This window comes from Homarus americanus, unplaced genomic scaffold (assembly GCF_018991925.1).
Source record: "Homarus americanus isolate GMGI-L3 unplaced genomic scaffold, GMGI_Hamer_2.0 scaffold30858, whole genome shotgun sequence".
In the NCBI taxonomy this organism is placed as follows: domain Eukaryota; kingdom Metazoa; phylum Arthropoda; class Malacostraca; order Decapoda; family Nephropidae; genus Homarus; species Homarus americanus.
The window spans coordinates 411,874-439,766 of NW_024737697.1; the positions used below are offsets into that span (position 1 = coordinate 411,874).

Genomic DNA, 27,893 nt, shown 5'->3' on the forward strand with positions numbered 1-27,893 from the left:
GCATGGTTGTTACGATTTCTTTGTAGTTGTCAGCACGATAGTTTCCAAGAAAATTCTTTGACACATTGACAAATGATTCCCATGCTTTTTTCTCCAGTGGGTTCAATGTTTTGGTGAATTCGCTATCATTAACTAGTATACGAATTTGTGGTCCATTCAAGACACCTGCTTTCAACTTGGCTTCGGAAACCACACCACCTAGTTTCTGAGATAAGTATAGAGTCCCAGCACCGAATTGATCCATAGCTTTGATGAAATTTTTAGCCAAACCGAGCTTTAGATGCAGTGGAGGCAAAAATATCTTTTCTGGATCTACAAGCGGATTGTGAGCACAGTTAAACCTTCCAGGCGCATCTCTTGGTCTTGTCGGCCAATCCTTTCTCACATAGTGCTCTGCATCAGCTCTGCTGTTCCACAAGCACAAAAAGCACATGTGCTTTGTGTAGCCACTCTGAAGGCCCAGTAGTAAACTGATGACTTTGAGATCGCCACATATCTTCCACTGGTGTTTCTCATACTCTATAGCGGCCAACAGAATTTTCATTGTTTCATAGCTCTCAGTCATTTTTGTTGCGTGTGCTATTGGGACAGATGGAAGCCGATTGCCATTGTGTAAAAGAACAGCTTTCAGAGAGTCTTTTCCTGAGTCTATAAACAGCCTCCAATCCTCTGTCTTGTATGTTTCAGACTTGCAGAGTTGTTGCATGAGAGATACTGCGTCCTCGCAATAACAAAGGTTGTTTGCCATCTTGAAAAATGCAGACAGCTGTCTATGTCGGTAACGCGCTGTAGTGATATGCACTCCATCTTCTAGCAGGTTACGCTGCTTTAGTCTGGATCCCAAAACTTCAGCCTTTTCTTTTGACAAGTTTAGGTCCCTGATGAGATCATGAAGCGCTTCTTGAGTAAATAGTTTAGGCCTGGTATTTTCAGAGTCATCCTGGTAGTCGTTTTCCATTGAGGTAGAGGTAGAATCGGAATCACTCAATTCTTGTTCAGTCGGTGGATTTGGGACTGGAAGTTCAGCACTGTGCGGTACTGGTCGGATTGCAGAAGCAATATTGGGGTACTGTACCTTGCCTCGTGTCTTGATTTTTATTCCCTTAATATTTGTGAGACAGAAGTAGCAGTCACTACTGTGGTCTTTAGGTTCACGCCATATCATTGGTACAGCAAACGGCATTCCTGAACTTCGTTTACCACACATCCACTCGCTCAGGTGGTTAACACAAGACTTACAGGCTACATGAGGTGCCCATTTCTTGTCTTGGTCACCCAAATGACATTTGAAGTAACTTTTGTAGTTCAGTCGAACAGCTTTTGTGATTGGTTTCTTGAGGCTACCAGGAGTGAAGGCACCACATATGTAGCAAAAACTGTCAGCACCGTTCACACACTTGCGACGTTCCATGTTTTGTTAATTTCAGAGTAATTACAAATCATGCAGGTGTAGATATGCAATATCATGAATCAGCAAACTGAAACAAACAAAAAAGCACAAATCAGGACAAAATAATTGCATAAGTGGAGCCAATGAGCATATAAATTACTGTATGAATAGCATGGTACACTAAATATATAGATATGCTGGTTCTGGAAAACTGAGCCTGATACAGCTATACGAATGTCATAATTGAGTTCAGCACATACAATTACACTAGAATCAGACTGTTTTGATCCAGAACCATGAAAATTTTTTTTTATGTTGACCAGTGTATAATCTTAAGGTGAAATCAGCTGGGTTAGGTTAGCTTTAGGGTGGTGAATCTTCAGGTGAAATAAGCTGTTAGGTTAGATTAACTTTAGAGTGGTTAATTTTTAAAGGTGAAATAAGCTGGGGTGTCCATTAATGCGATGAAATAAGCTGCGATGTCTAACCTTAGGTCATCCAACCCTCAGTCAACTGAAGGTGTAGTAATACCAAGACCTTGACCACCTTAGCCCAGTTGTAAACACTGATGAAACTTGGTAACACTGCCAGGTATGCTATAAGTACAGGCACGACTAATCTCTCTCTGATGCACACACACACACACACACACACACACCTGGTATCATTTTTAGAATATTTCCTGTACAATTATCTATGACCACTGATAAACTCGTCACCCTTCACCCAACACCACCACCTCCCTCACTACCACCATCACCACCACCTCCCTCACTACCACTGTAGTGGAATTCTCCCCTACAAACGCTGTTTGTCGCTGCCTAGCCGACCCCACCAATTCCCCAGTGTATGCCTCGTGGTCTAGGTCAACCAGCGCCGCCATACACCACGGAGCGGGGGTCAACTGCTAAGCCACGCCTACCCCCGCTATTTAAGACCTGACCTCGTGGTGATCTCCCTCTCTTTCTACCTACACCAACCAGCCAGCAACACCTCCGCCTGCCTGGCGGTCCTCGCTCCTCCGCCTGCCTGGCGGTCCTCTCTCCCGCTGGCGAGCATGGCGACCCACAAGCTGTCCTTCTCTGAGCGTCCTCACCAACCAGCTCTCTCTACATCACGCTTGTAACCATGCTGCCTTCCCAGCACCAAGCTGCATTGTACATCCAATACAACATGTATATAGAGAGCACATTGTGAGTTTCCTTTCTCCATCCCATCCTGAGTGTGAACCAAACAATCTCATACCCCACAAATGGTGACTCCCGGAGTGACGCACTCACACAGGATGGAGGAGAAACTGATCACGCTCCCAGTCTTCAAGCAACATGGAAGATTGGCTTATCCACACAGAAGCAGCTCTCATCGACTCTACAGCTACTGTCTCTACACCGCAGGTCAGACACCCTAGAGCAGCTCCTCTTCCGACCCCAGCACACCCGTCCTGCCTCAGACGCCGACCCCGGCCCAGCAGTAACCCCTGCCGCCCCTGATGCGGCCTCTGTTCCTGAGTGCGGACCCACACACCCCTCTTTTCTCCCTCAGGTACTCCCTGCTAATGTCCTGCACCCTGCTGCAGTCGTGGACCCAGCTGCTGTCACGAGCCCTCATCCGCTGCTGCTGACACAGCCCCTGCTCCTGACCCAGGTCCACACACCCCAGCAGGCGCATCTGTCGACTCTGTACCTGCCGTGAGGGAAGCACAACATTCATCGCCTCCACACACCCTTATTCTCCCTCTCTACTCCCACAGATATTGTGTATCTAGACAGTTGTATCCAGCGACCGGCTCATCCACGCCATCGCCGTTGTCTCACATGAGGCACGCACCGCCCGTTCTGCCTCACATGTGCTATGCAACCCTGCAGACAACAAGTCTCCTACACAGCCTGGAGGGAAGGGGGAGTATTGTAGTGGAATTCTCCCCTACAAACGCTGTTTGTCGCTGCCTAGCCGACCCCACCAATTCCCCAGTGTATGCCTCGTGGTCTAGGTCAACCAGCGCCGCCATACACCACGGAGCGGGGGTCAACTGCTAAGCCACGCCTACCCCCGCTATTTAAGACCTGACCTCGTGGTGATCTCTCTCTTTCTACCTACACCCCAGCCAGCAACACCTCCTCCTCCGCCCTGCCTGGCGGCCTCGCTCCTCCTCCGCCTGCCTGGCGGTCCTCTCTCCCGCTGGCGAGCATGGCGACCCACAAGCTGTCCTTCTCTGAGCGTCCTCACCAACCAGCTCTCTCTACATCACGCTTGTAACCATGCTGCCTTCCCAGCACCAAGCTGCATTGTACATCCAATACAACATGTATATAGAGAGCACATTGTGAGTTTCCTTTCTCCATCCCATCCTGAGTGTGAACCAAACAATCTCATACCCCACAAATGGTGACTCCCGGAGTTCGCACTCACACAGGATGGAGGAGAAACTGATCACGCTCCCAGTCTTCAAGCAACATGGAAGACTGGCTTATCCACACAGAAGCAGCTCTCATCGACTCTACAGCTACTGTCTCTACACCGCAGGTCAGACACCCTAGAGCAGCTCCTCTTCCGACCCCAGCACACCCGTCCTGCCTCAGACGCCGACCCCGGCCCAGCAGTAACCCCTGCCGCCCCTGATGCGGCCTCTGTTCCTGAGTGCGGACCCACACACCCCTCTTTTCTCCCTCAGGTACTCCCTGCTAATGTCCTGCACCCTGCTGCTGTCGTGGACCCAGCTGCTGTCACGAGCCCTCATCCGCTGCTGCTGACACAGCCCCTGCTCCTGACCCAGGTCCACACACCCCAGCAGGCGCATCTGTCGACTCTGTACCTGCCGTGAGGGAAGCACAACATTCATCGCCTCCACACACCCTTATTCTCCCTCTCTACTCCCACAGATATTGTGTATCTAGACAGTTGTATCCAGCGACCGGCTCATCCACGCCATCGCCGTTGTCTCACATGAGGCACGCACCGCCCGTTCTGCCTCACATGTGCTATGCAACCCTGCAGACAACAAGTCTCCTACACAGCCTGGAGGGAAGGGGGAGTATTGTAGTGGAATTCTCCCCTACAAACGCTGTTTGTCGCTGCCTAGCCGACCCCACCAATTCCCCAGTGTATGCCTCGTGGTCTAGGTCAACCAGCGCCGCCATACACCACGGAGCGGGGGTCAACTGCTAAGCCACGCCTACCCCCGCTATTTAAGACCTGACCTCGTGGTGATCTCCCTCTCTTTCTACCTACACCAACCAGCCAGCAACACCTCCGCCTGCCTGGCGGTCCTCGCTCCTCCGCCTGCCTGGCGGTCCTCTCTCCCGCTGGCGAGCATGGCGACCCACAAGCTGTCCTTCTCTGAGCGTCCTCACCAACCAGCTCTCTCTACATCACGCCTGTAACCATGCTGCCTTCCCAGCACCAAGCTGCATTGTACATCCAATACAACATGTATATAGAGAGCACATTGTGAGTTTCCTTTCTCCATCCCATCCTGAGTGTGAACCAAACATCTCATACCCCACACCACCTTCCTCACTACCACCATCACCACCACCTCCCTCACTACCACCATCACCACCACCTCCCTCACTACCACCATCACCACCACCTCCCTCACTACCACCATCACTACCACCATCACCACCAGCACCCTCACCACCAACACCCTCACAGCACCAACACCACCACCACCACCCTAGCCACCAACGCCCTCACCACCGCCACCAGCACCCTCACCACCCTCATAAACGATTTAGATACTGGGATCAGCAGTGACATAAGCAAGTTTGCGGATGACACCAAAATAGGGCGGCAGATTAACTCAGGGCAGGATGCAAATGTACTACAGGAAGATTTAAATATACTGCAGGAGTGGTCAGAAAAATGGCAAATGAAATTCAACACCAGCAAGTGCAGCGTACTTAATACTGGAAGAACAAATACTGTCAATGTATACAGCCTTAACAACATCAACCTAGAGAAGTCGACTTGTGAAAGAGACTTAAGGGTACTTGTAAGCAGTGCCGGATTAACCATGAGGCACTTGAGGCACTGGCCTCAGGCCTCCCGACTCTAAGGGGGCCCCAAATCCAAACATTCTCGAAGTTGAAGCATATAAAACATGAACTTCGTTCAACGATGTCCTAGCAGCGTCTCAATTTTCTGTCTCTTATGAACATTGAATGTGTTATTTTGCAGAAGCTTAATATTGATGAAATCATTGGTGGTGAGGGTGGTGTTGGTGGTGGTGAGAGTGATGGTGGTGAGAGTGATGGTGGCGAGGGTGGTGGTGGTGAGGGTTTTGGTGATGAGGGTGGTGTTGGTGGTGAGGGTATTGGTGGTGGTGGTGGTGATGAGGGTGGTGGGTGGTGGTGGTGAGGGTGAGGCTGGTGGTGGTGGTGAGGGTGGTGGTTTACAGCTTACCAATTCTTATCATGTTTCAAGGTCGTTACAAGACAAGACTTGGTTTAAGGGTTTGGGTCTGATAGTTGAGGGGTGCGGTTTCCGAGTGGATACAACGCCAGTTCACTCCCAGGCCACCTGCTGTAAGTGGGTAACAACTTTACAAGGAGCGGAAGTGACGCAGTAGCCTACCGGTCACACTGCCTTATGTACCGAAGGCTTACTAAACTGTATAGTGTGCTGTATTCACACTGCCCCTAAAGCTCAGTCATGCCTATGGAACCCAATTTCACATTTTATGAAGTCTAAAAGCTAGCAAGTGATATAATGCTGTAGTGGACGTCTCCCCTACAACTGTGTATCGCATTCCGACGTGCTGGCGTCTCCTAGCAACCAAGCGAGAGCTGACGCCAGATGGTACGGTTGCTTAGCAACGAAACTATTCACCGGCAACTTTCTGGGTTTTCCCAACATGATTCATAGAGGACTGGCGGCTGCTGCTGGGTATATAAGCTCTGTCTCTCCATTGAGATTCATTCTGCCCATTTTCCTGAACAAGCAACACCTCCTCCAGCAAGCTCCACGTTGTTAACATTCATTCAACCAGGAGGCCAGCAACAGGCAACATCTTCTCTAACGAAGCTCCTGCACATCTACCTCCTTCAACACGCTACTCACCGAACGTCTTCTACTGAGCAGCTCCTCACCACACGGCACCTCCAGCACCAGACTGTCTATCATATAACTTATATTATATAAGAAAACCACATTAGAGTTTCCTTCCATCCTGAGTGCTAGACAACATTAATATCTCGATACCCCTACAATGCGTTCTTTTATTTTTAATAATTAAGAACATAAAATTTGACAGCGTAACACTGAACAAACACTGTCTTTAATGAATCTCTCAAACTGGTGAAACTCTCAACAACAAACGACTAAATTACATCACGACATAATAACGGTTATTAACAATGAACAAAGAAATAAATCCCTCATTAACTGAACACCTGGTGTGTGTGTGTGTGGCGACTGTCATCATCTTCCTGGGGACATTACGTCAAACTGAGTCAAAACAAACTACGAACAAATTAATCTAGCTTGTTTATATTCTCTTCCCTGGCCAAGAACAGCTAACAAGACCTTCATCCCCACCATGACGACGCCAACCACGGAGACCATCCTGACGATAACTATGACAACCTAACTCCCCAAACTAACCCAACCTAACCTGACTTGGCCTGACCTAACTTAACTCACCCCAAACTAACCTAGCCGTACCCAACTTTAACCTGACCTAACCCAGCCCCCCTGCTGTAAGAAAATTATACTGAACATAAGACAACGACGACAAACGTTGTTGTCGGGGCCCAGGACGTGAAGGTGTGAGGTCACGAAGATCACCAAATGTAGATAACAGAAGAAAAAACTTTTGCAATTCGCTGCTGGAATCCTAGCGACCTCCTCCTTCTCTCTCTCTCTCTCTCTCATGGTAACTATTCCCGACACGCTTGGCCACAATCAAGTCAGCTAACAGGGGAGCCAGTACGTAGCTACTTTCACCTGTTACTTAATCAGCCCACAGGAACATGCAGCACCCAATCCCTGCCTCATAAAATAATTTGGGACACATTTAGACGAAATATTAAAAGGCATATTTTATCCCTAGACCTAACATAATATAAGAATGCAGTCATCCTTACGCGGCAGTTGCTTCAAGATAAACAAGTAATAAAAAAGTTTATGACGGGAAAGTTTATAAGAGGAACTATTCACGCAGATAAACATTTTCATTGTGTTAAGTTGCAACAAAACTTACAGTCACTAATTTTTCACAGAGGTGCTTTAACTACCAGGGTTTATAAGCACGCTAAAATGGGCGCCAATGAACGAGTTGACGGTCGGAATTTTTTCTTAAGACGGCAGGTCAATGGGTAAAGAAAACGCTTAAATTCACTATGGTAATAGGGTGGCCAGACGTCCGGCTTTAGGCCTGACAGTCCGACTTTTGAGCACTCTGTCCTCCGTCCGGTACTACCTAGAGCCGGACGTTAATTTGACCTCCTTTTTGTTGTCTGACTAAAAAGAATTATATAAATTACCTTAGATATAATTAAAATAGCGGGAACTGAAGACCATAATAATCGTTAACGTATTTTTATTATATGTAGTGCCGTTGTCAACACTGATGATGAGCCGCAGTGTACGACAGTACGAGTCAGGTTGTCAACACCAAGGTAGGTATCTAACTACCTTGGTCAACACCGTCACGTCCGATATGGTCAGTCTGACCAAGGCCGCAGTGGAGAGTTTGTGACTTTTTTGTTCTTGCTTCAATTTGGTTAGCATATGCTGTTTCAGCAAGAGTAATAATGAATATTTCTTTCTTTCAGTTCTTCATTTATACTGTATGACTACATGTATGTAATGTATAGAGTGCGTTTCCCCCCCCCCCAAAAAATAATAATTTTAGAAAAATTACCACAAAATAGCATTCATTACATTATAGTGACATTTGACAAATCAACAATATTTCTAAGTACATTTTGTATATTTTATACAACTTTCTATATATTTTCAACTCATCATTAAACACGGTTGCAATGGGCGAATATCTGACGGAGGAGTATTTACAAATTGCTCATTATCAACAGCTTTAGAGGACAATCTTTTGAATATACCAATTGGACGACGGCTAGATTGTACAGATAACAATGATCCTGTACCATTCGTTGTTGTTGCTGACGATGCGTTTGTATTGAAGTCATACCTCATGAAACCGTTTCCCTTCACAAATCAACCTGCTCCAAATCGCATTTATAACTACAGATTATCCAGAGCACGCCGAGTAGTGGAAAACGCATTTGGATTGATATCTGCCCGATTTCGCATCATAAGACGGCCGATGGAGGTGGCCCCAGAAAGAGTGAGGCAAATTGTATTATACATATCTGCTCTACACAATTTTTTACTCTCTCGAAATAACTCAGCCCGTGTTTTTGCTCCCTCTGGAACGTTCGATACGGAAGTTGATGAAATTTGTACTGCAGGAAGTTGGAGACAAGACGGTTTGCCTGCCAGCACTTTGCATGCCTTGCAACGTTCAGTTACTACTAAAAATTCTACTAGGACGGCTAAAGATATTCGTGATCAGTTTAAACATTATTTCATGACAGAAAAGGACGAGGTTCCATGGCAATATAAATATTTTTGAATAAATAGGCGGTATGTGAAATATAAGTAAATGTTTTTGGTCGTACTTTTGATATGTATGATTAAAATATATGATCATATGATTACAAAACATAGTTTGTTTTACTTCCCATATTAGCACTGGTGCTTCCTTGCGGTTTATTACATCCAATCATGAAGTGGAGAGTGTCGAAGAATTCCCATGTTCTTTTCAAAATCACATCAACAGCCCCGATGCCACTTTTCTTCTTTTTTTCTTAATTTTCTCATTTCGCTGTTCATTTGGCAACGCAAATTGTGCCACTTTCGTGTGATTTCTGATTCGGGAATATTTAATATCTCTGTTATTTCTTTTATAGCATTTGCCTTCTTTTCTTTATTGCGGTACTCCATCAACGACACATTCCACAGTTCTGCGAACCTTTCATATTGTTGTATTAATAACATTGTCTTATTACTATCCCACTTTCATCTTTCATTGGACGACATTTTACTCGCGTGGTAAAGCAGTTCTCTAGATAGAACAAAGAAATCTATTTAAATCAACAAATAGACCTAGAGCAGTCTCAGCACGTGCTCTCCACCTCGTGTCCACTACAACACTAGCTAGACTACAACAACCCTACCGAGATCGGAGACGAAGTTTAGCTAGAGCGCTCTCACTTCTGTTTACACTATTTAGAGAGCTCTAGAGCAAATCTAGCTAAAAAGTCTACAGTGTACACGTACCTTGACGCCACTTCACACTTTAGAGGGAATCTATTATACTGATAATGTGAGAAGTCAAAGATCCTCCAGTCCTAATAGAATAGAATAGAATAGGTTAGGTTAGGCTAGGTTAGACTATTAAGACTGGGGCCCAAATGACATGCAACACATCAACAACGACAATTATTGCTAATCAAACGATTAGACTGTCTCGATGATGGTAATAATTGCACCTAGTTAATCAGTATACCGACAATGGTGAGGGCTGACAGTCTCCCTCCCTCACGCATAGCAACGATTATACAAGATGACTCCGCCACCCCTGAGAACCTAACCATCACCAGCCTCTCTCCTCACTCTCAAAACCCATTTAGCTGAGTGACTCATCCTATTTTTCCAATAATGATTCAAAGATTTTTTCACTGTTTGCGACAGTCATGTTTTCCATATACCCGGTGGCCAAAACCAGAACTTTCTCATACGTGTCACATCACCAGAAGACGTACACTGCAGGGCAACTAAAATCATCCCTGAACACAAGCGGCTCCTCCATTATGGTTGATTGAAAGACTTGGGACTGACAACCCTTCAGACAAGTCACAACAGGGAGAACCTCAATGACATTAAAAATCCTGTAAGGGTAGGAAGACCACTTCCAGAAAGTCAGGCGCTACAAGAACTTAGAGGAAACACCTTCAAAGTTGCCAATTTGTCATGCAGAACGAATATAAATTAGTTCTTCATACAGAAGGAAGAAGACCCGTGGCTCAGCTTACCAGCTTAAGCTTCAGAATAATCCTGAACAAGATTATCAACAGTAGTGGAGGGATCGTCAGCCACCTTGCCTAGTCATGGTCGCCTGTGGTCGTTAAGTAGGTCGACGGTGGATGAAAGTAGAGCCCAATCAGGAAGACAATCCCCTCATTATACACGACCTTTTCTTTCACACGTCACCCAACTCACCTCTTGTGTTGACGTGAGGAAGTATATTTATGCCATCCACTACACGGTCAGCAAGTGTCAGCCCTCCACTATACAGTCAACAGGTGAGTCAGCCATCCACTACACGGTCAGCAGGTGTCAGCCCTCTACTATACAGTCAGCAGGTGAGTCAGCCCTCCACTACACGGTCAGCAGGTGTCAGCCCTCTACTATACAGTCAGCAGGTGAGTCAGCCCTCCACTACACGGTCAGCAAGTGTCAGCCCTCTACTATGCAGTCAGCAGGTGAGTCAGCCCTCCACTGCAAGGTCAGCAAGTGTCAGCCCTCTACTATACAGTCAACAGGTGAGTCAGCCCTCCACTACACGGTTAGCAGGTGTCAGCCCTCTACTATACAGTCAACAGGTGAGTCAGCCTACACTATACACAGTCAGCAGGTGAGTCAGCCCTCCACCACACGGTTAGCAGGTGTCAGCCTCTACTATACAGTCAACAGGTGAGTCAGCCTCCACTACACGGTTAGCAGGTGTCAGCCCTCCACTATACAGTCAACAGGTGAGTCAGCCATCCACTACACGGTCAGCAGGTGTCAGCCCTCTACTATACAGTCAGCAGGTGAGTCAGCCCTCCACTACACGGTCAGCAGGTGTCAGCCCTCTACTATACAGTCAGCAGGTGAGTCAGCCCTCCACTACACGGTCAGCAAGTGTCAGCCTCTACTATACAGTCAGCAGGTGAGTCAGCCTCCACTCAGCAAGTGTCAGCCTCTACTATACAGTCAACAGGTGAGTCAGCCTCCACTACACGGTTAGCAGGTGCCCTCTACTATACAGTCAGCAGGTGAGTCAGCCTCCACTACACGGTCAGCAAGTGTCAGCCCTCCACTATACAGTCAACAGGTGAGTCAGCCCTCCACTACACGGTTAGCAGGTGTCAGCCCTCTACTATACAGTCAGCAGGTGAGTCAGCCCTCCACTACACGGTTAGCAGGTGTCAGCCCTCTACTATACAGTCAGCAGGTGAGTCAGCCCTCCACTGCACGGTCAGCAAGTGTCAGCCCTCCACTATACAGTCAGCAGGTGAGTCAGCCCTCCACTATACAGTCAGCAGGAGTCAGCCCTCCACTGCACGGTCAGCAGGTGTCAGGATGAAGATGGAGAGGAAGGAAAGAGAGAGGAGTAAGTACTGGGTGGTGGGCCAAGACCCTGTTTTTGTTATGTTTTTGTATGGTGAGCGACAGGCTGCTGCATGCTGGGTTCCTCCTTTCCCATCCTCCCTCCCTTCCTTTTGTCTCCTATACTATTCCCCATCTATCCACCCTCTTTTCGCCTCATCCATTTTCCTCTTTCCCTTCCTTCATTTCGCATCCTCTCTCCCATCCACCCTTGCTCTCTTTCCCTTCATATCTCACCCAAATTACCTTCCTGTCCCATCTGGCGTTAAAATAACATTGTGCAAGAGAGAGAGAGAGATATGCAATAAACGATAACTCGATTCAACCAACACAAAATCTTAACAATGGCTGTAATATTCCTTACTAAATAAACAAATGTCTGTAGCGTGTGTAGTGTCGTGTCGTCAAGGGTAAGATCAATGTAGAGCAGCGGGTAGGTATATGATTTTTTTTTTTTTTTTACTTTCGTGTTGTCCAAGGCGACCATGAGCCAACTTTCCTTCCCGCCATTTCCTGCCGGTGTGTGTGTGTGTGTGTGTACCAAGGCCACCAACAGCAGTCCCACGCCTCTCCTCCACTCTCTCTTATTCACCCACTAAATTATCGTCTCCCTTGGGACTGCTGTATGTAGCTCTTATAAATATAATTGGAATTAGTGTGAATGATGCGAACTTCGCCGGCAACCTTCGCCCCAAACTATTGCAGCTCATTAAACCCCTCAGAACACTTGCTGATAAGAGCTATGGAATTAACACCACCTATGCTCGTACTTTTTATCTTCACTTCATTCGATCTGTAGTTGACTATCATGCTCTCCATCTTGTAACTATTCCCTTTATACAACTAAACAGCCTGGGGGTAGCACAAAATAAAGCCATGAGCATCACTCTAGGATGGCCAAAATCTACCAAAATTGTAAATATAAGGAAAAAGCTCGGGATGCCCTCTCTATCTGAAAGGATAGCTCCACTTAATACCATATTTTGTGTCAAACTTTTGAAGAACAATGGTCCGTAAACTACAGCTCAAACTGAGTTGATGGTTAAGTAATCCCGACTATCTTGCTAACCTTCCACAGAAGACTGTAGAAACTGAATGTCCCAATCACCCCAGACAGACCCATTATTAATGTCATTCCTCCTTGGCTGGATATATCAGTTCCTATTAATTACACTCCTGTTGGTAGTAAGCAAATGTTAAACACTGATGTGATGAGATGTGTCACACTAGAAACTATTAACAGACACAGAAAGTATTAAATCAAGTGAATGTTATGCATTTTACTAGTGGTTCTGTGCAGACAAACACAGGTAGAACAGGCTGTGCATTTGTAATATATAAAGAAAAGGAGATGAAAGTGTCAAACATGCAAAGGCTGAACAACTGGGCCAGCACAACACAAACTGAACTAATGGAGGTGGGGTGATTCTCCGTGACTCCCAATGTGCTTTAAAATCAATGAACAACTTTAGACGAGCCTGACGGACTGTCAGGCTCTATGTCTAAAGTTGTCTGTGATATTAAAAGAAATGTGATAACTGCTAAGGAGAACAACTTTCGTATTGAATTTGTGTGGATTCCGTCCCATGTTGGAATTAGGTATCATGACCGTGCTGATAGACTGGCCAATGAGGCATGCAAGAAATAAAATGTGGACCGGAACCTTGATCTGTCCAATGCTGTACTTAAAAATATTCAAGTCAAAATCATGAACTCTGATCTAGCATTAGGACAGAACCAGACAATGTGATATACTGTAGTCGTGGCCAGAATTAGGCTAGGATATATACATCTGGCAAATTAGTGGCGCTGTAGCCATAACACAACACTCAGCATGTATACTTTGTGATAAACCTTTAAAGCATACACTTGAACACTATATTATTGAATGTGACATTGTCAAAGACTTCAGGCCACCTGGCTTATTGCATCATGAACTATGTAATTACTACATTGAATCAGGAGTGCTTGATGAAATTCTTGCTGTCTATCCAAAATTTGCTGCTGACCCACACTGTTTAGTCCTCAAATATAATATGACTTCTACTGTCTATGAACCTCTGTCCTGTGTGGCAGTGAACAGTGATATCACCCACATGACTCTGACCTATATATACTGTTAATGAATATGATATATTTCTTTGTGTATGAACCTCTGTCCTGCGTGGCAGTGAGAAGTGATACTCCTCTCGGCGTCAAGACCTGGCTGAATTACTCAGAAGAGGCAAACTGTACTCCAAGCTTTGCCAATAAATTTGTTAACCGTAAAAAGTCACCACTAGTACCCGTTCAGGCGGTTGGTCTAGCTAGCCAGTGAAGTCATCCTTCTCGTTCTCCTTTCCTCTCTGTTCCCACCCGCTCATATTTGTAAACGTCACCATTGTCATAAACGTTATCATTGTCATAAACGTCATCATTGTCATAAACGTCATCATTGTCATAAACGTCACCATTGTCATAAACGTCACCATTGTCATAAATAAATCAAACCACAAGTATATAAAAATGCAATACTTCTGAGACACCATAACAAATTACTGTATATATTGAGGACAAAAACACCATTATACTTTAATTTACTTACTAAGACCAAGATACCTGTATATACTGTATATACAGTGTGATGAAGACAAGATAAGATAAGATAAAAGAATTAATAGCTTAATATTTTAGAATGTTGAGAAAGAGAGTTAAGATACTCTGTCATATCACTACTTGTTATCAGTCATCTATACACCTCTTACTGTACCTAGTAAGTTGCCCAAGTCAAGTCCTCCAAAAAACAAAGTTGGTAACGGCGTTTTACATTAAAATTAAGCATCCATTGGTTATGGGATGGGTAACAACCTGCTGGTGGATGCCTTACTGGGTTTTTACTCTAAAGATTAATTTTGAGGTCAACTGGGTCAATAATATAGGATGGCCAATTTGGTCATGTAAATAAGATCGATTTGTCCACATGACAGTTTCCGCTAAACTTGATAATTAAAAAGTCATTACAATATTTACGTTATATTGTGCTATGTTTGGGTTACACACTTTAAAGTGATTCATACTCAGGTGACAGATCCGAGCCAATATAATGTTTATCTTAAGCATGTGTTAATACGAGACGTAGGCCTCTAAATTAAAATGTACAATATGCTCTCAACAAAAACTTCTCGAATGTGAGAATGAGCAGAATGGGGCTTGTCATCTCGGAATGGTTTAAAAAATCATCGTTCATTTTTCAGATTGCATAGTGCTTTTATGTTGACACCACGAGACCTGACAGTTAGCATGTGACACCACGAGACCTGACAGTTATGTTGACACCACGAGATCTGACATTTATCATGTGACACCACTAGACCTGACAGTTAGCATGTGACACCACGAGACCTGACAGTTATGTTGACACCACGAGACCTGACAGTTATGTTGACACCACGAGACCTGACAGTTAGCATGTGTGACACCACTAGACCTGACAGTTGTTATGTTGACACCACGAGACTTGACAGTTTGCATGTGACACCACGAGACCTGACAGTTATGTTGATACCACGAGACCTGACAGTTAGCATGTGACACCACAAGACCTGGCAGTTATGTTGATACCACGAGACCTCACAGTTATGTTGATACCACGAGACCTCACAGTTATGTTGATACCACAAGACCTAACAGTTATGTTGAAACCACGAGACCTGACAGTTATGTTGATACCACGAGACCTGGCAGTTATGTTGATACTACGAGACCACAGCAGTTATGTTGATACCACGGAACCTGACAGTTATGTTGATACCACAAGACCTGACAGTTATGTGGCACCACGAGACCTGACAGTTGGCATGTGACACCACGAGACCTGACCCAGGTTATGTTGATACCACGAGACCTGACAGTTAGCATGTGACACCACTAGACCCTGACAGTTATCGACACCACGAGACCTGACAGTTATGTTAACGATGCCGGACCCTGACAGTTATGTTGATACCGAGACCTGACAGTTATGTTGATACCACGAGACCCTGACAGTTATGTTGATACCACGAGACCTGACAGTTATGTTGATACCACGAGACCTGACAGTTATGTGCCCGATACCACGAGACCTGACAGTTAGCATGTGACACCACTAGACCTGGTAGTTAGAAGTTGACACCACGAGACCTGACAGTTGTTATGTTGATACCACGAGACCTGACAGTTGTTATGTTGATACTGAGACCTGACAGTTAGCATGTGACACCACTAGACCACCAGTAGTTAAGTTGACACCACGAAGACCTGACAGTTATGTTGATACACGAGACCTGGCAGTTATGTTGATACCACGAGACCTCCTGATTATGTGATACCACGAGACCTCACAGTTATGTTGATACCACAAGACCTGACGGTTATGTTGGAAACCGAGACCTGACAGTTATGTTGATACCACGAGACCTGGCAGTTATGTTGATACCCACGAGACCTGGCAGTTATGTTGATACCACGAGACCTGACAGTTATGTTGATACCACAAGACCTGACAGTTATGTTGAAACCACGAGACCTGACTGATTATGTTGATACACGAGACCTGACAGTTATGTTGATACCACGAGACCTGACAGTTATGTTGATACCACGAGACCTGACAGTTATGTTGATACCACGAGACCTGACAGTTATGTTGATACCACGAGACCTGACAGTTATGTTGATACCACGAGACCTGACAGTTATGTTGATACCACGAGACCTGACAGTTATGTTGATACCACGAGACCTGACAGTTATGTTGATACCACGAGACCTGACAGTTATGTTGATACCACGAGACCTGACAGTTATGTTGATACCACGAGACCTGACATTTATCATGTGACACCACGAGACCTGACAGTTATGTTGATACCACGAGACCTGACAGTTATGTTGATACCACGAACAGTTATGTTGAAACCACGAGACCTGACAGTTATGTTGAAACCACGAGACCTGACGGTTATGTTGATACCACGAGAATAGGTTATGTTGATACCACGAGACCTGACAGTTATGTTGATACCACGAGACCTGGCAGTTATGCTGATACAGAGACCTGGCAGTTATGCTGATACACGAGACCTGACAGTTATGTTGATACCACGAGACCTGACAGTTATGTTGATACCACGAGACCTGGCAGTTATGTTGATACCACGAGACCTGGCAGTTATGTTGATACCACGAGACCTGACGGTTATGTTATCTACGAGACCTGGCGGTTATGTTGATACCACGAGACCCAGTTATGTTATACCGAGACCTGACAGTTATGTTGATACCACAGACCTGGCAGTTTGTTGATACCACGAGACCTGGCAGTTATGTTGATACCACGAGACCTGACAGTTATGTTGATACCACGAGACCTGGCAGTTATGTTGATACCACGACCTGGCAGTTATGTTGACACCACGGAGACCTGGAGTTATGTTGATCCACGAGACCTGGCAGTTATGTTGATACCACGAGACCTGACGGTTATGTTGATACCACGAGACCCGACCAGTTATGTTGATACCACGAGACCTGACAGTTATGTTGATACCAGAGACCTGACAGTTATGTTGATACCACGAGACCTGACAGTTGTTGATACCACGAGACCTGACAGTTATGTTGATACCACGAGACACGACAGTTATGTTGATACCACGAGACCTGACAGTTATGTTGATACCACGAGACCCAGGCAGTTATGTTGATACCACGAGACCTGACAGTTATGATACCACGAGACGACGTTATGTTGATACCACGAGACCTGACAGTTATGTTGATACCACGAGACCTGACAGTTGTTGATACCACGAGACTGACAGTTATGTTGATACCACGAACCTGACAGTTTGAGCTGACGTTATGTTGATACCACGGACAGTTATGTTGATACCACGAGACCTGACAGTTATGTTGATACCACGAGACCTGACAGTTATGTTGATACCACGAGACCTGACAGTTATGTTGATACCACGAGACCTGACAGTTATGTTGATACCACGAGACCTGACAGTTATGTTGATACCACGGACCCGACGGTTATGTTGATACCACGAGACCTGACAGTTGTTGATACCACGAGACCTGACAGTTATGTTGATACCACGAGACTGAAGTTATGTTGATACCACGAGCTTATGTTGTGAGACCTGACGGTTTATGTTGATACCACGAGACCTGACAGTTGTTATGTTGATACCACGAGACCTGACGGTTATGTTGATACCACGAGACCTGACAGTTATGTTGATACCACGAGACCTGACAGTTATGTTGATACCACGAGACCTGACAGTTATGTTGATACCACGAGACCTGACAGTTATGTTGATACCACGAGACCTGACAGTTATGTTGATACCACGAGACCCACAGTTATGTTGATACCACGAGACCTGACAGTTATGTTGATACCACGAGACCTGACATTTATCATGTGACACCACGAGACCTGACAGTTATGTTGATACCACGAGACCTGACAGTTATGTTGATACCACGAGACCTGGCAGTTATGTTGATACCACTCACCTTTGTTTTTGTTCATGTCGCCGTGGCAAATCTCGACGAGGACACGTGTTGGAGGCGTAGTCTCGAGGTCTCGGCGGGCACTGGGTCACTTGAGCCCAAGACGAGATCGTAAACGAGTCCGTCCCCTAGTTGAAGAGGCGACACGGGTTTGGGTGGGTGTCTCCCCACTCCGACAAAGTCAAGACTAATCCCGGAGTGGTGATACAAACTTTATATTGTAATCACGTTCTATTTTAGCTGAGCCACCAGCATTACACGTTGCCCTGGTCACTCACTCACTCCGAGAGATATAAAAGTCACTAAATCAATGCCCGAGGGAGAAAGAGAGTAAGCGTGCGTGTGTGTGTGTGTGTGGCACTCGGGCGGTAGTCCAGGAGATAATGATGGGAAACACTCTACTGTGGGCTTGTGACAATAACATTCACTAGTACACATTCACATCCCATATCCCCGACCTTGACTGTTCTGCTTCCTATTGACGGCCCCAAACACACCTATAAGTATCGTCTGGGCTATACAGTCAGTCAAGGTCGTACAGAGGTGTGTTCAAGAGTGACTTAATGCAGCAACAAACAGGTTTGTCACCTTCTTTTACACTGTACGAGAGATTAACATTTTCATCTCACCAATAAAGCAGAGATCTTGGTGGATAATGTGAGGTTCATAGTAAAAATAAAAATAAAAATAATAATAATAATAATAATAATAATAATAACCGGTTTATTAATAGAGTTGCAGCAGGTGGCTGAAAATATACAAACTTGCATGTGATTTAGACATAATGATATGCGTTCAATACATTTACAGGGCTGTTACATAAATGAGGAGCTGTTTATTATTTTAACAATAGATGGGATGGTGCTATTCTTGTATCTATCAGTGCGGGCTCTTATGGGCTGAATTTTGTTGTAGTGGCGGACTGTGGGAGGTGGGCGGGGGATTGCCGGTGGCAGGAGGTGGCGATGACGAGGATGGTGCAGTAGTCCACTGCCAAACCTTGCTAGTGCTTGGTGGTGGAGGTCACTGAGGGATGGCATTTCCAGGGTGGAAGAAGCGTTGTTGTAGCCGGAGTAGTCTGTGCAGAGCATGATTCTGCAGGCCCTCTTCTGTACCTTCTCTAGCTGACGTTGTTGGGTGGAGTTGAGAGAAGACGACCAGGCTGGTGACGCATACATTAATTTGGGGAGAATAAAGGCGTTGTAGATAGTCCTCAGCTCTGGAGTGGGTGCCCCAAGTGACCTGAGTGTGTGTGTGTGTGTGTAAGATGTTTATAGTGTCTATGGCAGTGGTGGGCACAGCTAAACGAAAAGATAACTTCGCTAACCGCTAATCTGCTAACTAAAAAGTTAACTTCGCTCACACTAAACAGCTAAAAAATTAGAGGAAGCTAACGCTAACCACTAACTTTTATTATTATATTCAAGTTTCAACATACACTTTATAATCTTTATTTACTGTACGAAAAGACAGAAAGTATTAAACGAATCCAAAAACTATAGTACTGTATACCATAGGTAGCAAATAGCATCATGGCAAGATCAGATGATCAACTTATCAAGGTGTACACTGTACACAATTTCACAAATAATTAATTTGCATTCTCATACAACCTATCGGCCTTATTCATTATTCATGTAAATATGCAATACCAACCACATACATTATACCAGTGCATTTTTATATAACTTATTGTTGGTCTTAGTTATGTAAATAAACAGAAAACTCTAAACTTTACAGTACTAACACGCAGTCGCAGCGTGCCTGACTGGCTGTTGGAAACACGCGTCAGCGCGTCACACCTCACAACAGACAGGAACAAACATGTATAAATTTTGTTAGCGGACTTAAAGCTAGCGGAACTAAATTTAGCGGGAGCTAATTGGTCCGCTAATGGTTTCCAAAGTTAGCGAAAACGCGAATCCGCTAACGGAGGTTAGCTTCGCTAATTAGCGGTTAGCGGAACCGTGCCCACCACTGCCTATGGGCCTTAAACTTATGGCCCCAATTCAGAACGCTGGTTTGAAATCTCATGAAGGCCTAAACCAAAGATCGAGCAAAGATTGAAGAGGTTGGTATTCAGAACGATGGTTTGAGCCAACACAAAGATTCAAATCAGGTTTGAGATCGGATTTGTCAATCGTCGTCACGTTAATCCAGCCTGGAGGCAGGTTTAACGGTTGGTCCATTGGGCCTGGGACTTAGGGATAGAAATCCCCCACCAGGCTAATCAGGATCTTAATATAGGAAAGTCAAGGACCATGGTTTTCCGAGGAATAACAAACAACCGTTAGAGATTGGCATCTCTTTACTATAAAAATATATCACAAAACTCTGACACCACTCAACAATCATCCAAAAAAAATGATGCAGGGAGGTCAAACAATTAATGGAAGCAACAATTAAAGGAATCAAACAAATAATGGGAGTCAACAATTAATGGATTCAAACAATTAAATGGAGTCAATAATTGATAGAATCCAGACAATAAAGGGGAGTCAGCAATTAATGGAATCAAACAATGAACAAATATTTCCCTCGGCAGTGGCCCTGGGGAAGGTTCTGGAACAGTGATGCACACTCAGGGCAGAAGCGTCCATTCGCCACACTCAGCAACGTCTTGAAAGGCAGGAGAACACCCGGCACCCGACGGAATGTGACAGACTGATGGTCGTGGTATGCGGTAGTAGTAGATGACCAGAGAGAGTTGGCAGTTGATAGGTGAAGGTCTGGGAACACAGCCCACGAGTCAGGACCTATGATGAGATCCTGGCCAGAATTTGACCCGGACAGCAGGGTCAGCTAGGTACTGACGGTATGGCGGCTGGGTTGAATCTGCTCGTGGCGGAGATAGTGCTATATATCACCTCCGTCCAACCACCCCCAAGGGTCATCTGCACCAACAAGTGAAGCGAGTGTAACTGGTATCTGGCAGATCGTTTCCGCCCTTACACTGCTCCCCAACAAAAATCCTACTGTAAGGTAGATTAAACTTAGATTAATTACACAAAGCATAATCATCTTACAACAAATGCTTAAATACATATTGCACAATAAAGAAGGGTCATAGAAAAGAATAGGTGGTAACTTGATATGTCCAAAACGTAAGGCCGTATCAGGAACTGCGTGGGGTCCACTTCAGTCAAGGGTTTAAGTTTGGGCCTATTTTACTGTGGAGATTCTTATCTCGTCCGGAATTGGCAGCAACTGGCAGCAAGATCAACAATTCTGGCGTCCGGAACTTCACGGAACTCTTGCAGGGTAGTGCCTCGACTAACTCCAGCTTGGTGACGTCGTCAAGGACACGACAATGTGGGTCCTGCAATTATATTGCTTTAACAAGTGGTAATCATAATTTAGGCTTCTTAGAGGAAGGAGGTGAGAATCGTCCAACAAAATCTATGGCTGCCGAGAAGATGGTTCACCAACGATGGGTAAGGAGTTCAAGTGGAACAGGGCCGGACTCTACCGCCAGCCCCGGACACTCGTGGGCACTGATCACAATTCACTACAAAAAGCTCTAATATCGCTCCCATACCTGGCCAGTAAACTGATCAGCAACCTTCTCTAAGTTTTCCTACGAGAACAGTGACTTACAAGAGAGAGTTCTTTGTGAGCTACAGAGAGAATGTTACTCCCGACAAACAGCAGGGACAACAAGTAAAAACCGACCTACCGCTAACATTACGCTTGGATGAAACACAAGATATGTAACACCCATTAATAAAACAAACTTATAAACCGACCCATCTCTCACCTGATCCTCCTCCCGGAAGTCACCTTCTCCCTTACCCGCTTAAAAATTGGCACACGAGAGTCTTAGAAGCTTGGCGAGCTCCTTGGGCGTCTGATCAGTATATAAATTCAGCAGAGATCAGGATGCAGTCCGTTTCACCTTCGCCGTCAGTGGCCCTACAACTTGGACCTTGGCGGCAGGCATATGTGGCGGCGTGAGAGGAGGGTGGCGGGCGACCTCGGCAGGTGTGAGTCGTCGTCCTCAGCAGGTGGCGTGGGGACTGGTGCTGGTGGCGAGGGAGACTGGTGCTGGTGGCGAGGGAGTTTAACGTTTCCGGGTCGTTAGGGTCACGAACACCGGGAACGTACCAATGAGGGGCACTTGCACATTAATGGGGCTCTTACCCATTGGTCAACCAGTGATGAAGTGGGGGAGCCGCGCGGAGTGGCACCTAATGTAACGAGAACTGGTGCTTACGACCCTAAATGTCAGCGACACTAACCTTCGGGCAGCTGGAAATGTCAGCGTCCAGAGCAGGGGCTTCTTCAGAATTAATAATGCCACGAGCAACCAGTGTCCTGATAATGGATGCCCTGGAGCCCCGTGAGTTGTTCCTGACACAATAAGCGGGGGCGGCTCTTGTCCACCAAACAGAATCGACCGCCATTGCTGGGTTGATGAGTGTCAGCAGTCTTGAGCGAGGATTCCTGGGACAGCGAGAACGAATGTGCCCATGCCTACTTGGCTGTGACCGCGGCTGGTGAACTACTCCTGTGTACTCCCTGGGGATGGTTCACCGGAGGGCGGAATGCGCAATCTTCACTACAGGAGAAGACTTGGGAGTAGGCGTTGCGAGCAGACGCCCAGTGTCGGCAAGATGCACAGCTTCTCCAAGCGTCGCTGGCTGGTGTTCTTTGATGAAAATTCTGCAGTCTGGGGTAGAAGACAAAAAGCTGATCTATATCCTTGAAATTAGAGAGGGCTCAAGGTTTCTTCAGCCCCTGATGTCTCCAGCCATTGAAATAAACATGGGAATTAGATCGAAAACTGCTGATACGTTTCTCCCTCTCTAATCTTCGTTCTGCGAAAAATCAGCGATAAGCGTCAGAAGTCTTGCAAAATCCTCATGAAGGCTTGCTTCAACAGGGTAATCTCGATGTCGACGGAGCAAGGACGTAATTTCTACCGGCTTACCACTCGGTAAGGCTGCAACCTTACAGCATAGCTATCTGGGGCTACACCAAGCAGCTCAGCTACCCCACTCCAAACCTAACAAGGTAGGAAGCGATGTCTTCTTCACGGTACACAGGCAAAGCTGGGTTTTACCACATTGTCCTGTATATGGCAGAAAGGATGCTGGTCTACTTGAAGCATTAATCTAGCGGATTCAAGTCGCACTACTTGCAACTTAGCTAATTCGAACTCTCTTTCTTTCTCGTTCCTCGAACTCTCTTTCTTTCTGACGTTCCTCCAACTCTCTCTCTTTCTGGCGTTCCTCTCTCTCTTTCTCTTTCTGGCGTTCCTCTCTCTCTTTCTGACGTGCCTCCTCTCTCTCTGACGTTCCTCTCTCTCAGCATTCTGTTGGGTGACCACCCTACTGACCAATATTAAATTTACCTGTAGACCCAGGGCCACCGCTTAGATCTTTCCACCTCAAAGCAGACGCAATGATCCGAAGGCCAAGGACAAGGAAAAAAAGCAAACTTCTTACCCTTAGGCCAAGGCAACTCACCTGAAATGGCTCAATCAGACCAGTAAATGGTTGATCCGACTGGAGAACCTGGTTCCGCACCCAGCCCAACTGAATGCCTCAGGGGTAACGAGGAAACCGCACCGGAACAGGGAAACAACAAATATGCTATGACCAGCATCCACAGTACTTTGCAGCAACACTAATTAACTTCCCCACGGCACAAGGAAGCAACAAAGTACTTTTAAGAGGAAGGGATAACCACTGAACAACACTTGCTTCCGGGCCTGAACAGCAAGGTGGCGCGCTCACGGCGACTTACAACAACACCGGAACAGATGTTAAACCTCAGAAACCAAAGGTCAAGAGACAATCCTGGCAAGGTCGCCACTTGTAAAGGCCTGGGACTTAGGGACCGACCTCACACCGGAGTAATCAGGATCTTAATATAAGAGAAGTCAAGGACCATGGTTTCCGAGGAATAACAAACAACCGTTAAGTTGGCATCTTTACTATAAAAATATCACAAAACTCTGACACCACTCAACACAATCATCAAATAATTACGGGGGTCAAACAATTAATGGAAGCAACAATTAAAGGAATCAAACAAATAATGGAGTCAACAATTAATGGATTCAAACAATTAAATGGAGTCAACAATTGATGAAATCGAACAATAAAGAGTCAACAATTAATGGAATCAAACAATATTTCCTCTGAAGGCAGTGGCCCTGGGGAAGGTTCTGGAACCGCGGTGATGCACACTCCAGGGCAGGGGAGGCGATCCCATTCACTCCACACTCAGCAACGTCTTGAAAGACAGGAGAACACCGGGGCACCGACGGAATGTGACGAACTGATGGTCGTGGTATGCGGTAGTGGTAGATGACCAGAGAGTTGGCAGTTGATAGGTGAAGGTCTGGGAACACAGCCCACGAAGGTCAGGACCTATGATGAATCTGGCCAGAATTTGACGGACAGCAGGGTAGCTGAATACTGACCTTGACCTGGCGGCTGGGTTGAATCTGCTCGTGGCGGAGATAGTCGCTGCCGTTATCCTCCGTCCAACCACCCCCAAGGGTCGTCTGCACCAACAAACAGGCAGGATTGCAGCGGTAACTTCAGCCGAGGATCGTTTCCGCCCTTACATCCATCATTCAAGATAACAAGTCAACCTGAATTTTCGCAGAGCTGATTTTCGGCTCAGGCCCGAATTCAGAATGGTGGTTTAAGCCTGGGTTTTGAGCTCGGCTCAGGCGTGCGAATCGGGATTCCTTGATCGAGATTTCATGCAGTGGATTTACCCATATTCAGAACCCCGGGCCGGGTAATCTCTTGCATTTTCTTCAATTACGAGCAAGGATTCGAACCACCGTTCTGAATTCGGGCCCGTGGGCTCTGGACCACAACATGAGGAGACTCAACTGAAGCATGCATGGACTTAAGTGTCCCAGGGGAGTCTTTAGATAAACCAGTGGAGTCAGCTTAATGCAAGGACTCTCAATAGACTTTCAAGATATGGAAATTATTCCCCTACCCCACCCACACCCACTAAATTCACCTCCCCACCCCACCTCTTCCTCCACCCATCTCCTCCTCCACCTCCTCCCCACCCCACCCACACTTTCCCCATCCCTCCTCCAACTCCATCTCCCTCCCCACCCCACCTCCACTTCCATCCCTCCCTCCAACTCCATCTCCTCCCCCACCCCACCTCCACTTTCCCCATCCCTCCTCCAACCCATCTCCTCCCCACCCACCTCCACTTTCCCCATCCCTCCTCCTCAACTCCATCTCCTCCCCACCCCACTCTTCCCATCCCTCCTCCAACTCCATCTCCTCCCACCCCACCTCCACTTTCTCCATCCCTCCTCCAACTCCATCTCCTCCCCACTTCCACTTTCCCCATCCCTCCTCCAACTCCATCTCCTCCCTCACCCCACCTCCACTTTCCCCATCCCTCCTCCAACTCCATCTCCTCCCCACCCCACCTCCACTTTCCCCATCCCTCCTCCAACTCCATCTCCTCCCCCACCCCACCTCCCTTTGTAATATCAATATAACACATGCCATACACCCCTTTGACTTGAGTACCTTCGACACGTTTTCTGACTGTTTGGTCTGAAAATGTTCTACGAAGAGATGAAAGGTGGAACGAGGCAGACAAAACGATAACGGGAGGAAACACCAAAAGAAAACAAAGATAGGATTGAAGGAGGACTCTCCTAGATGTTTCCTCCCTAAACTTAACTGGTTCTAATGGAAGGCTAGTCACAGAGTAAACGTGATGTTATTTTGTGCACTTTATTTGTTATGTTTTACTTTACATCAGGCAGTTGGGTGCGTCCCTACACGAGGAATACTTATCGTGAGAACATCTGTTAATCTGGATCAAGGTTATGTTATGTTATTGCTATTTAGTGTTTTAATAAAAATTATATGGGAAATACAGAAAGGCGGCCTGTACTCTGTAACCATTCAGAGATTATTAAAGAAAAATATAAAGATTATATGAAAAAACTCGTGACATAAAGGTTCATGAACTAAGAATACGTGTCAGGTCGTCACTGGAGCACCTGTAGCTACTTGTCACCTCGGGATGCGGCCACGCGAGTGTACAGTTTGTGGCCAACATGTGATGGACAAGATGATATAAGACACAAAGTTCCGACTCAGGTAGGTCGGGCGCACTAGACCGTTCTTCCTGTTGTTTACATGTTGGAGACAAATGTGTGTCCAGTGTCCAATTTCCTGTAATGAAATTTATAAGTATAGAATAACGTAAACAAGTAGCACACTATCTATTTAAGAAGGTAAGTACGTAGTAGGCAGCTACCAAACAGGGAGGTACTGCCGCCTGGGAAGATATTGGAAGCATAATGTGTTGTCTAATGGTAGACCCTGCTGCCATATTAGGGTGTCATACGGAGGCGAATTTTTGGAGTTTGAAAAATCGGCCCATGGTATTAATGATGTAGTTCTATGTGCAGAATCATGTGATATCTTCAGATTTGAAAAGTTTTTATTTTTTGCTAGGTAAATTTTAACTTGAAATCTTATGAAAATTCAGTATTCCCACCTCTTTTACCAACACCACTAAATAGCTTATTTAAAGTAAAGTAAATGTATCAGGTTAATTTATTAGGATGAAATGATTCGACACATTTATTAAATTTAATATTCCTTAGAAAACAAAAATCATCAAATACAAAACCGGTTTTACTACTACGACCCGTGTTGCTGCACACCAGAGAACATGTCTTTCTTGCTTCTGTTTCACTCATCACCTCCCTGCTGACCACCTGAGCTCGGATGCAGCCTCCTCTCCTGGCTGTACACGGAATGCTGGCCTCGCCACCTGCTGCACAACGCCATACTCTGGGTGTGCGAAGCCAGCAGGACATGCATGGGGTTGTCCAGGAAAAGCTCCACCTTGAACATTGGTGAGGCTGCAGGTAAGAGGGGGCTCACTGCCAGCCTGATGCTATCCAGATCTATGAGATCAGTGAGGGTCTTGGCACCTAGATTGACTTCAGGAGTCGTCCCACCCTGAAGGAATCGTCACCAACTGATTCGTCATGCCCAGATCCTCTCATAAGTCTCATATCCAAGATCTTTTGACTGCTACTCTTCTCTCCTCATCCTTACTGCAGAACATTGTCTGCAGAACTGCCTCGATGAGACATACGCAGGAAGATCTCCTCACAGTCTGCTCCACAATCTGAACAACCTTCCCTACACCCTCAGAGCTCAAGCTGGAAGAGAACATGCCTCGACCTTCGAGAACGATGACTTGACCTTGGTGTTGAACCAATTTGGCAAGTAGACACTCACGATGAATTGACACAAGTCTCAGGTTGTGAAGCTGGTTCCCTTTTCAGTTTATGATGAGCACCAAATTCTGCAGAACCTGAGAGCTGTTGTGAGCCACCCAGAATGTGAGACTGGACCTATCTGCAGGTAAGCAAGTCTATCAGGCATGACCCCAGTTTTGATGGCACTGCAAATCATGTAACCATAGTACTGGTCAGTACTCAGGTCGTCAATGACAGTATAAAGCTCAACGCAGTGGAGGGCCAACTGATTTTTTTCAAAGCTCGATGTATATTTTCAACTCAGTGGCA

At 45.9% G+C, this 27,893-nt stretch overlaps 1 protein-coding gene across 2 annotated transcripts in view; it reads right to left on the reverse strand.

Moving 5' to 3' along the window:
• Positions 1-18,795, reverse strand: part of LOC121873519 (polyamine-transporting ATPase 13A3-like) — a 57,960-nt gene extending 39,165 nt beyond the window's left edge. The window contains exon 1 of one of the 2 annotated variants that reach the window (XM_042377106.1): positions 18,344-18,795. In XM_042377106.1, the coding sequence (XP_042233040.1) occupies positions 18,344-18,359 (16 nt within the window). In that variant the 5' untranslated portion in view covers positions 18,360-18,795. The remainder of the gene's footprint in view (positions 1-18,343) is intronic. The other variant, XM_042377107.1, reaches the window with a different exon arrangement.
• Between the last annotated feature and the right edge of the window lie 9,098 nt (positions 18,796-27,893).